A 12,677-nucleotide genomic window follows, 5' to 3' on the forward strand; every position below is an offset into this window, starting at 1 on the left:
TTGTTGAGTAGAGTTATTAATTCTGTTCTGTTTGTGAGATATCTGACGGTTATACCTAGCAGATTCTTTTTTTTTTAAATAACCATGGTACACCTGAAGCAGCTGAACAAAAATCTTGCGTTGAAAATTTGGAGACACGGGTTTTCCGAAGACTTGGGCCTGTATTACTTGCAGCTAAAAGCATAGATATAAACTTAAAAAGATGATGTAAGTCTAAGCTCATGGCATGTAGCAATTTTACCGTGGTAAGCCACAAAAGATGTGACACTTGTCCATGGTGAATAATGAAAGCTCACAGTAAGAATAAAGCTGCTTCAATAATTAAAACACTTAGTGATTGTGCCTTCAATGAATTTATCGTTAGGTACGTTTCTACCATGAAAAAATTCAGCTCGACGATCTGGTACAAGTTGTGGTACCTCATTTCGGCTGCTATGAAATACACTTCTTGAATCTGTAACAGTAGTGATTCGTCTTCCTATCGAATAGGTGTACCTTTAATGACACGTTCAGCTATTCTAGTGACACATGTCATTAGATTTTCCCATGAAACACCCTTTCCCTTTTTTCGTGATCCCAATTTTAGCTCTATTTCTGGCCAAATACACACTGCTCCTCGTTAAACAGGATGTCTGCTACATACTGTCGTATACCAGTACGCTCCAAATATGGTGAATTATCCACTAAGAGTGTACAATTTTACGCCACACATGATTCAGCAGACTGACTTAGCAATCGTGGTAATTTTATGAAACTTCGGTAGTCCCAGGGATAGACCGTGCTTGTTTGTGTCGTATTCTGTAGGAATTTGGATGCAATTTGATGTTAAGCGGTGCCGTTTTGCAGTGTCAGTCTCTTGCCCTGGAAGTTTTTTTTTTTTTTTTTTGTTTTTTTAATGAAATTTGTCGTCGTTTCAGTTTAGTTCTATGCGTAGTGTATTACACAGAATTTTCGATTTTTCACAACAGTAATCCTTTTTCTTGTTGCAATTGTCGTCTGTTTGACTGGCTTCTTTTGGTTTGTCATTGTTTTCCAGAATAACTAAGAATATGTGGATTTCAGGGCGAATGTGCTACTATTAACTTACAGACAGACAAGAACACAAAAATATAACAAATTATTTAATATTACGGCAATTAAAAAAAAAACTACATACTATATGTGTGCACATGTAATAAGAATCGTTCCGTATGCAATAACTTCGAGAGTTGTTTGATAACTTCACATACCAGCAGACATACTTGGAAGTGTATTCGTTGTAGAATAGCAGAACAACAAAGTATTTTCAAAGGAACATAATGTAACCGCACAACAGTAAAATTATTGCTTTGAAATTATTTATATTATACCATGGACGAACAAACCATAAAGCCTTCCTGGGGGATTTCTCGGTACTGGAAATCTGTCATAATCTAACGAATGAAAAAATCAACTAAAGTAATTTGTATCACTTGTTTTCTATAGAAAAATAAAACGGAACATTGACACAAAGTCATACTCATACTTCGATGAAAATCAATTATTATGAAAATTGTGAAGACTACAAAATACATATTTCCTCTGCTGCTATTTGATAGATCGAGACGAAAGTTTCAGTTTAAGTTGAACATAGAATAGGACACATAAATACATTTTATTATTCATCTAGTTAGCAGTGTTGCCACGTAATAACTGTACATTGACACAAAGTCATACTCATACATCCATGAAAATCCATTATCACGAGCCCTGTGAAAACTTTAAAATACATATCTCCTCTGCTGCTATTTAATGGATCAAGACGGAATTTTCAGTTTAAGTTGAACATAAAACAGAACACCTAAATACATTTTATTATTCACCGCGAGAAGGGACTTTTTAAAGGAAATTTTCTTAAATATCCCTAAATTAGTTTTCCTTTGTACGCAGGAATGTCTCGTTCGTTACGTAAACTGAAAGCGTGCACTAATCGATCGAGGTATAACTTGTTCCAGTGTTGCACTGACGGCCGAAACATTGACATAAAGTCATACTCGTACTTCCATGAAAATCTATTATTATGAACTCTGTGAAAACTATATATATAAAAAAATCCTTTGCTGCTATTTGATGGATCAAGATGAAATTTTCAGTGTAAGTTGAACATGAAACAGGACACAAAAATACATTTTATTATTCACGTAGTTTGCAGTGTTGCCACATAATAACTAAAAGAATCGCGAGAAGGGACTTTTTAGGGGAAATTTTCTTAAATATCCCTCAATTTGTTTTCCTTTGTACACAGAAATGTCCCGTTCATAATGTAAACTGAAAGCCTACAGTCTTACAAATCGATCGAAGTATAACTTGTTCCAGTGTTGCACTAACGGTCTAATCTACGGTCATTTAAAGAGATCCCAACGATGCCTGTAAATATACACGGGTGCTAAAGGGTTAAGGGCCCCAGGACCCAGGTGTTGCACTTATATATTGACCAACAACTATTTTGTGATTCTAAGGACCTTAAGTAACATTTCTAATATAGTGGCAAAAGTTCCCTAGGGGAGGAGAGTTATCACCCCCTTGGCCCTTGGTCTATAACTTTTAATTGTGTTTATTCCTAAAGGATGATAATTTATCCCCAATTAAATTCGGGTATATTTTTAATGAAGTTGATAATATCCTTTTGCTCGCGTATTGCTAGCGTTTCTAGAAACAACCTTCACGTAACAAGATAAGTTTCCATATCGATATACGATTATCGAAATCGTATTGTTATAAGCAGAAGCAACATGATTGATCGAACGATGCCTAGCCACTATACAAGTTACCAATTTGAATGTTTAAGGCGAATGAAAAAGTTAGTCTTCTCCATTGGCATACAAAATAGGATTTTAGCACCACTCATGAAAAGACGGGTAACGAGAAAGTCAGAAGTCATTAGCGACCCACGACCGATCTAGAATAAGACTCCATAAATGACAAATTAGATGTGAGAAACCTAACTGGTTATTCTGAACAGTTCGAAAACTGCACACATCCAGGTCATCCGTAAGTCCAACTTTTTTTTTTTTTTTTTTTTTTAACCTTACAAGTTTGACAAACCTGCTTAACTACCGCGCTATGGCGTATGCGTGGCTTGTCTCCAATTACAGGGACACTTTTGTGGAGATCACTTTTTATAATGTTCGTGATAATTTCATAACAACATTATGTTGTTTGGTGAGCGTTAGATTTTTAAATTCTGCAGCCTTCTCGCAAGGGACACCCGCGAACATGAACAAGAGAAACCGGATGAAATGTACAGTAACTAATTTCAGGTCGGTGAATCCAGTGGTGATAGTAGTTTCCAATGCAAAATCAAGTAGTCAAATTGCAAAAGTATTAAAGAGATAATAAGAGAGAGTATAAAAGAGGCAACATTTGTTTGTTTATTACTTAAAGTATTACTTCTTTTATATTTTATGAGTATCCCAGTGGATGAGCGGTGACGATTGTCGCCTGGTAATCAAGGAGTTCCGGGTTCGATTCCCAGTGGAAGCACAAGTGTTGGGATCCCACTTTAAACTGTAGGTCCCGTCATGGGACGTCATCATCATCCCATGGGAGGCAATGGCAAACCACCATGGGTTCACCTTGCCCAGGGACCTTCGGACAGAACACTACACCATCACCATTATACTTTACGAAGTTAACAACACTGTTTTATAAAATGACAAGGCCTCATTCCCAAATAACGTGTCGGGCTTTTTAAGTATTACAATACATCGCATTATTTTGATACTTTTTCCCATTACCATTTCTACACATGATTTTCAATGAGTTGGAACACTGTAATTACCGTAAGGTTTCACATGAACTTCTACAACTCCAACAACTCCTTATCACAGACTCAATCGTTAATCATATTTACTACATTATGCATTTCAATTTTCCCGTTTCTTCCCATAACTTCTCTAGAAAATTGGCCTATACTTCACGAGCTGGCTAGATGTGCAGAATTTTCCAGTTTGAACACAAGAAAAAATCACTCACAATCGTATGGTTTCCAGCGTACATTTTTACCCTATCCTGTTGTGAAACATTGCATCGTAGCATATTCGGCAGCGTAATCTGTGTCCTGAACATGTATGGCTAATAATATCATAGATGTGATCAAGGCCCATACATTGGCTGCATTACATGGAATCGTTTTCTATCAGACATTTCTATCGCATAAGCCCAATACCTCATGTATTTTAGAACACACTTCACAACCAACGCTATATTATGAATGACATTACATTTTATTTTCATAACATTTTCTATGAAGCAAATCAAATAATAATAATAATAAAAAAAACGATGTTAGGTGCATTTTCATTTTTACTGTAAACATATACACAAAATTATTTACACACACGTTATGGTAACATCTGCCAGCGAAGAGCTGTAAAACTTTTATTGTACAATTAGTTGAAGTATCAAGTTTGAATTACTCATTGAATGCTCGATACTGGCCGAGCTGTGTATGCCATAAATCTCCATATACACTGTTCGGCATCTTTAAGAGTTCTTCGTGAGTTCCATATTCAACTAAACGGCCCTTCTGCAGAACGAAAATTTGATCTGCGTCCATCACTGTTGACAGTCGATGAGCTATGCATATTGATGTATGACTTTTAGTAACCTCTCTAAGAGCAGTAATTATTTGCTGTAAAAGAAACAGAAAAAAATAAAACTATCTTCACAGAATAATCCATTACAGAAAATCATTACAGAACATACATAAAACTGTACATACAAGAACATGAAAGGGAACTAGTGCGTGCATTTAAATGATACGTGCATTTAAAAGAATATATGCATTCAGTTTTAATGTATATGGAAAAGCCATCTTATATCAACATGATACTGAGTCGGTTTAACTCCAAACATTTCTAATTCAAATTACTACTCATTATTTTCAATTCTAAATTTATACATTCTGGTCACAGAAACCTACATGCCTTTCCCGAATTCAGGTTCAAAAAATTAGCTTAGGTCTTCCGTAGTTCTCACAAGTCCTTAGAGAAATGCATTTTTTCTACATCAACATAGATAGTAACGTGCATAGACAATAAGGGCATTATCTGGACATTAAGGGCAATATTCCACGAGAAAATATTAAAATACAATTGGGATGTAGAGAACGGTCATGAATATTTGCACAGAAGTAGGGTTCAGATAGTTATACATTGCAAATTTGAAAATACGTGTGTTAAAATTTGGTAAATAGGCAAATAGACAATAACAAGCTGCAAAATATGTATTATCAAAGATATTAGGGTAATTTAGAAATAAAAAATTGGAATCAATATTTGACATATACAGGGACAATAATGTTACACTAGAAAACTAGTGAGTTTGTGGACTGGAATTGCTAATGCGGTACGGTATAGTTATTTCTTTTTATTTCAGTTTATAACTGCCAACATTTTGAAGTGACGAAATAGGAAATGATTGTCTGTTATGTGGGGGTATCAGAAAATTGTGATTATTCTGTAGGAATCTTGTGGTATTAATGTAACTTGACCTGAATAGGCATTAGATCCTTACGCATAATGTTATTTTGCTGAGTATGATTTAGTAAGTTTTATTAAAAGTGGCTTTCTTTTTGTGCAACATTAATTTTAGGTTTACCAAATGTTACTTGCTGGACACTATATGCATGAGAATTTCCCTTAATAATACCGTTATTTGTTAAAGTGTTAATTTATATCGGTTTTATCTTACTTAGTGGTGTGAGTTTTGTACAGAATTCTTTCTCTCTACGTGTGATGAACGAGCAAAATAAAAGCGAACTCTGATCTGGGGAGCAAACTACTAACTCATGCTTTCCTTTTTCATTTTAGATATTTTTCATTAACTATATTTCTATTCATTTCAGTTATTCTTTTATTTTATTCTATCGTTTTGTATTAATATTGTTACAATATCGTATTTTACTGACCTAAGAGAAGTTAATAAGACACAATAGGTGTTTCAATTTTGAGGGACGGATGTTAGAAATCTAAATGAGCAGTCCTTTTGGTAGCAAAGATATTATTGAGTGGGTTCAGACATCATTTCAACAATCAACATATGTTGGATTGTTAATATTGTCAAATTATCAAAAAAGGAGCTGTCCTGTAGGAGGGCAAGTAACCTATTTCTGGAGAATATATGGCCCTATTTGAGCATCTATCATTAATAGTAGATTTTCATTATATGAACGTCCCGCACCAGTACGAACCCACCCAAATCGAACGCTATTTTAACGAATAAAGAATTATTAAGAAGAAAGGTATTTTACGTGTGAAAAATACACAAAATGCTTGGTTTATGAAACATTGATGGTTATAGGGATGAAGAAACCCAAGGATACAAATAAGGAAGTCTACCGACAATATCAGGACCAAAGCTAGTATGTCGTTGCCCCAGACGTACAAGAACTTCTGCGTAAATTCAGAGTCAATTTGGACCATAATGCTTTGCTAGAAGAGCTGTGAGTTGCAAGCACATTTGAAGAAATACAAAATTAGGTATACATTCTTCACATGCAAAAATATTCTGTATGAAATGCCTAACGGAGACGACAAAATTGAAAATAATTTGATGTGTCTCAACTCACACTACGACATAATTACATCGCTAACATCAGTTGTTTTCTAATTATTATTGTGTAACATATCTTAAAAATATAATACCGTAATCGCACTGCATATGTCAAGAACTTTTCAGTCATGTATGATAAATATCTTCAAGGATCGCCATGGAGCAAGATCAACGATGGGAAGAAAAGTTTTGAATGTAGTCAGAATATTTATGCTGAGATACAGACATAAATATTCTTACTATGCCATATTATAAAGGATAACCCGTATGCAAGATGGTAAAACAATGCTCCAAGTCCTTCATACTTATTTTTTTGTACATACAGGCAACCGCGGATCCAGGATATGATCAAGAGAGGGGCTAAACCATAGTTTGCCGCTATACCCAGTGTGAAGAATGTAAAATTGAAGCCCATTTTATCCAGTGTATACACCAGCGTCAAGGGCAGGGTCTATAGCCCCTATAGCCTTCCCCTTGGATCTTGTGGCATTCCATAGTGCTACATGGAGTTTGGAGCTGCCGAGTTTTCAAAGGGTTACTTTGGATCACCCTGTATATGCTGGTTTCAGGACGTTGAAAAGAAAAATGGACTAACAATACAACAATGAAAGAAAAGAACAAAAAATGTATAAACATCTATTCTGTAAAAGTCTAAATGATACTGTTAATTCCTTGATTGAGAAATTCTATTTTGTTTGCCTTATAAAAAAAAGTAAAATCTTTTTGTAGCGAAAGAAAGAGCGAATGCTTGCGAAGCAGGTTTGTAAGGTAACAATTTCAAGGTTGTGTCTTATGACGTTGTGTCTGTTTGCGCGTCAAGCTTGTTTATCACTTACGACCTTATCTGAAGCAGAGACGTACGTTAATCCATTCCCGGAGAGTACAACAATTGCAAATGCTTGTAACCTCGTTTTTTGTCGAAATTGCCTGAAGCTCAATACCATCAGCATACTTCCTGCAAGCGGTTATCGACATCGAAATAAACAATTACACACTGGATTTCAGTGGTTTGCATACCTGGAGAAAACTGAAGGAAAATAAATAATGTGCAGCCAGAGGAAAAAAACTAACTAACTAACTCTATGGCCTATGGAACCCGGAGGTTCAGTGCCGCGTTCACAAAAGCTCTCCACTGACTTCTATCCTTAGCTAATTGCATCCAGTTTCTACTTTGTATTCCTATCTCTGCGAGATCCATCCTAATATTATCCTCCCATCTGCGCCTAGGTCTTCCTAATGGTCGTTTTCCTATGGGTCTACCAGTCAAGACTTTGAAAGCGTTTCTACTTTCTTCCATTCTAGCTACATGACCTGCCCACCTAAGCCTCCTAGACTTGACGATCCTAACAATGTTGGGCAAACCGTATAAACTATGTAGTTCATCGTTATGAAGCTTCCGCCATTCCCCATTCTCGTTCCTCTTGGGTCCGAATATTCTTCTCAGGATCCTGTTCTCAAATACTTTCAGTCTATGTTCTTCCCTCAGAGTAAGCGACCATGTTTCGCAACCATACAGAACAACAGGCATGATTATTGTTTTATATATTTTAAGCTTCAAATTCCTCGACAGAATTCGCGACAACAAGAGATTTTGAACCGAATAGTAACACGAATTCGCTGCTTTTAGTCGACATTTAATTTCTTCGTGAATATGATTTTCGTCTGTTAATATTGATCCTAAGTATTTGAAAGTATCCACTTTATCAAAAGTATTATTTAATATTTTAACGCCTCCACAATTTGCAGTATTACGGTCCCGACGCACTTCCATGTATTTAGTTTTCTCTGCATTTACTTCTAAACCCATGTCCCTGCAAGCGTTTAATAAGATCTCTGCATTTATTTCTAAATTTGCAATTTTTATTAGAGGAAAAAAATTGTTGATAATTTTCATTTCGATGGAATACTATCATGTCGATAATACAGAAGATCATATCTCTGAGCTCCAAAGTTGTCATTTCCACGGAAGATGGTAATGTTTCTCCACAGGTCACAATCAGACAATTTATGAAAATTCAGAAACAATGAATTTTCGCTACGAAAGAATACAACGTAAAATGAAACTATTAGGATGTATGTGGTACAATGTGCACGAAATGAGGGAGTGTGAATTTCGACAACTTCTAAAAGGTAATCCAGAATTACTATTTTCTTTAAACAAACATCACTACATTAATAAGACACTATTCAATCCACGAGATAATTTCTATGGAGGGTGTGTCAACATCATTAAATTGTACTATGTAGCAGATGAACGCAAAGGAGAAGAAATAAGATATCTAGACATTGTCAGCGTTTATCTGTATATCAACAAATGTTAAAGATGTCCATCGGGTTATCCTGAAGTTTATCTACAGGGAGATCCAGAAATGTCTATAATTAAAGATATAAATGGTCTATCAAATTACGCATACTACTGCCCACAAATATATCCCCCCCGTCATTCCAATTGGCACCAATAAAAGCAATTATTTCCACTCAGTACTGAATGAGCCAATGAGCTGAATCAAGATTCTCCATATAATCATTTCGATAGCAAATTATTTACAGAATATAACAAGCACGGGTTTCCTACGAAATTAAAAAAAAAAGCGTTTGAACTTGGATATCAATTCATTTAAGTGTACGAGATCTGGGACAACGATATTACAACGTATGATTGTGAAATCAAGACCGACAGATTATTTAGTGACTATATGAACACTTCTTTAAAGTCGAAGATGGAAGCTTCTGGGTGGCTTGGCAACTGTCACAGATGAACAAAATATTTTCTTGATATAGTACAGCAACGTGAAGGAATAACCTTATATGCAACTAATACGATGACCAATCCAGCTCATCGTAGTCTACAAAATTGTGTTTGAATTCTATGTGAAGACAACTTGATATGCGAGACAATTTCAGTCAGACTACCATCATTAACGAACCAAAAGACTTGTATGAGAAACTAAAGACTCCAGACACGCAGGTGCATCAAATATCTCCAGTAAATGATACATTATTATACGCCTATTGGTAATATGGTAATTTTTTGAAACCACGAATCAAATAGGCTTACTTTCAAAAATTTGTTTTTTGGAATATCAGAAATTTCATTATACGCTAAGATAGCCTCTTCACTTATTTGAAAGCGGTGTTCTCCAAGCTTTTTCTTGAGTTTTGGGAAGAAGAAAAGTCACACAGAGTTAAATCTGAAGAATAAACAGGGCGTAGTAGAATATAGGCTCCACTTTCTTGTACAGTTCTCGCTGCTATGTGTGGCCGTGCATTGTCGCGATGAAGAAGAAAGTGAGAGGAGACTTTTGGTAGGCAGATTTCCAAGTTTTAAATACACTCGGAAGGTAGTACGTAACGTACCACTGTGCTATCACTGTACTGTGCTATCACTGTACGACGATAATTTAACTGTATAGTTGCTACATGACCGATCTTAGAGAAAAAAGATGTCATCATAACTTTACCCACGTCCCCGTGTGCGTGGGTTTTCTCAGGGTTCTCCCGTTTCCTCCCACTTTCTTCATTCCATCATTTTCACTCATTTCATTTCATTTCATTTTACCCACGATCCGTGCTCGTTTAACCTTCGGAGGTGGAGTTTCATAACACCAAACTGTCGGCTATTGTTTAGTTTTGAGGTCATAGTTCTAAATCCATGTCTTGTCACCTGTGACGATATTATAAACATCTTTACTTGGTCCTTCCTAAAATGTTTTAAGCATATAGCGGCACCACTCCAAGCGGAAATCTTTTTTCTCAGGCGTAAGCACATGTGGTATCCAATGACTGCTACGGTTGGAAAGTTCGAGATATTTTATTATGGACTAGGCTAAAGTTGATCCAATCTTCGAAGTTGACTGAACTTGCTAGTATGTGATATGGCGATCCTTCATCACAAGATTTCTTACTGCTGCGACACTTTCATTCGTAACGGCGGTGGTAGGACATCAAAAGCAAGGCACATGTATCAGGCTTTGTCAGCCGCATTTAAATTCCACACAACAATAAAAAAGGTTGAAAGTAAAGAGATCGAGTCCCAGAAACCCATTTCTAAACGGTCATAGCACTGCTCTTGCGTTAAACCGTACTCAAAATCGTACAAAATGATTGGACGAAAATCACGTCGCTCGAGCTCCATTGTTGCCAACTGACTAACCTACACTTCCAGTCCCCTAGTTTTCAAACAAACAAACCTATACACTTGCTGTTATACTTCTCATCACTAGAGGGCATACACTGTTTATGTTTCAGTACGGTAACTCTATTTGAATTTTGGTATCTAAAACCTTCCGGCATGCACCTTATTTTTCTTTTCATGTACTTACTGGATGTTCGTTAATCTCTAATAGCTAGACAGCCATTCCACGAAAAGTGGGAATTACGCGAGAAAAATACATATGAAATCAGAAGAATAATGCTATCTGCACTAGAATTGATCATTCTTATATTGTATAAAAACAACTTATTTTTTCATTTATTGTACCTCTTTGTTACATATTTGTATCACTGAATGAAACTAGTCGCTCATTGCCAAAGTTCCGTTTAAACATGATCAATTTGGCTAGCTTGTATCAATTTAGTAGGTGAAGTAAAGTAACATATTTATGGAGGGAACGAAAGAAGCACACTTGTAGTTTTCGAGAAAGCAATAAGTATTGTCGAGGCAGCTACTCTATTAAACTTATGCAGGGTTTGATCCGTAACAACACGATGTAACCTTCGTTACAAAAAATATTGATGAATTCATGTAAAGTCGAACATAGGTGTCTTATTTGCACCAAACCTGCGGAAAGTAATAATGAAGACATTACTAATGTGCCACTTATAGTAACTGGTTTATAAATATAATATTTCCTTTTTAAAAGGTGTAACGGAGGTTACATGTCTTGAATTGACACTGACACGATCTAACCTCCGTTACACAAAATAATTAGGTAAATTCATGTACAATTGAAACAATAGGTAGGGTTTTTTAGTTACATAAAAACTTTACCTTTGCACCAGGAGATGGGAAAGAACTGGTAGATACCATAGTTGGTCAAATCGAAAGGATTGTTTGGATAAAACTTCTATGAACATGCTGCCAATTTGTCTAAAAGTATTAATGTGCTTTTTATATCTCAAGCTGATGAAGAAATAGCTTGCCTCCTCCTGAACAAGCGTTGGATGTTAGCTACTGATATCATTGGAATACCGAACTTCTATCACTATGAGAAAATGGATGACAATAATATTCTAGTTGGTCTCGTCCAACTTAATCAAAATACATGTTTCTTCGAGGTCGACTCGAAGAAACATGTATTTCTTTGAGTCGAAGATTATCCGAAAGGCGTTTAAAGTATAGTGATGTTTACGCTGATGACGATGATGATAGTGGCACATTGTCTAGCATACAAACGACATATTCTCTCGTTCCTGGACCATCAGTTGAAAAACCTATATCGGAATGCGAACTCTCAGCACATAATATTAAGCTAGGAACTTACTGTATGTTCTGATTGATTTCAAATGTGGCGCTACAAGTAAAATTGCCTGTAAGTATGCAGGCATCTGTCAGATTGCATGTGAAGATGATGAAGTTCGGGTAGCATTTCTAAAATTATGTGGAAGTGACGGTACATTGTTTCAACTTAATGAACATAATGATAAATATGTTAGCTACGAGCAGACAGACAAAATTTTAGCTCCTGCAAATCTGAAGATAACAGGATACTGTAAAAATTTTCGGGTCCAGTTGATGTATATGAAAAGTGAATATTTGATTAAAATCAAAGTACCCCGATCTTCTAGAAACAAGCTTTAAAACTTGATGGTGTATATTTATTTCTGTTAATTATTTTACACAAGTAACAGTTTCATTTGTCTCTTTCCGTAACGTGAAGTTATTTTGTATCTTATGTTCTATAGTTTTAATGCTTTCCAACTTCACTGCACAATAGTTTGTATTGCTCTTGAGTGGACATCCTGAGCTTGGTATCAGCTATCAATAGACTATTATCTTATTTGTGCTATGTAATACACTCTTCTATACACCCACGATTTGATATTACAGAGATATTATATCTCGTCTTGCAAGTCTTTGTCTTGTTTGGTACTAGTATAAGACG

The 12,677-nt window shown here is 35.7% G+C and overlaps 1 protein-coding gene across 8 annotated transcripts in view; it reads right to left on the reverse strand.

The window, feature by feature from the left end:
* Positions 1–4,305: 4,305 nt before the first annotated feature.
* Positions 4,306–12,677, reverse strand: part of ABCB7 (ATP binding cassette subfamily B member 7) — a 786,091-nt gene continuing 777,719 nt past the window's right edge. For 7 of the 8 annotated variants that reach the window (XM_081759542.1, XM_081759541.1, XM_081759543.1 and 4 more), the window contains one exon: positions 4,306–4,651. In XM_081759542.1, coding sequence (XP_081615668.1) covers positions 4,433–4,651 — 219 coding nt within the window. In that variant the 3' untranslated portion in view covers positions 4,306–4,432. The remainder of the gene's footprint in view (positions 4,652–12,677) is intronic. The other variant, XR_014131590.1, reaches the window with a different exon arrangement.

This window comes from Thermobia domestica, chromosome 5, assembly GCF_964235325.1.
Source record: "Thermobia domestica chromosome 5, izTheDome1.hap1.1, whole genome shotgun sequence".
Taxonomy (NCBI): Eukaryota; Metazoa; Arthropoda; class Insecta; order Zygentoma; family Lepismatidae; genus Thermobia; species Thermobia domestica.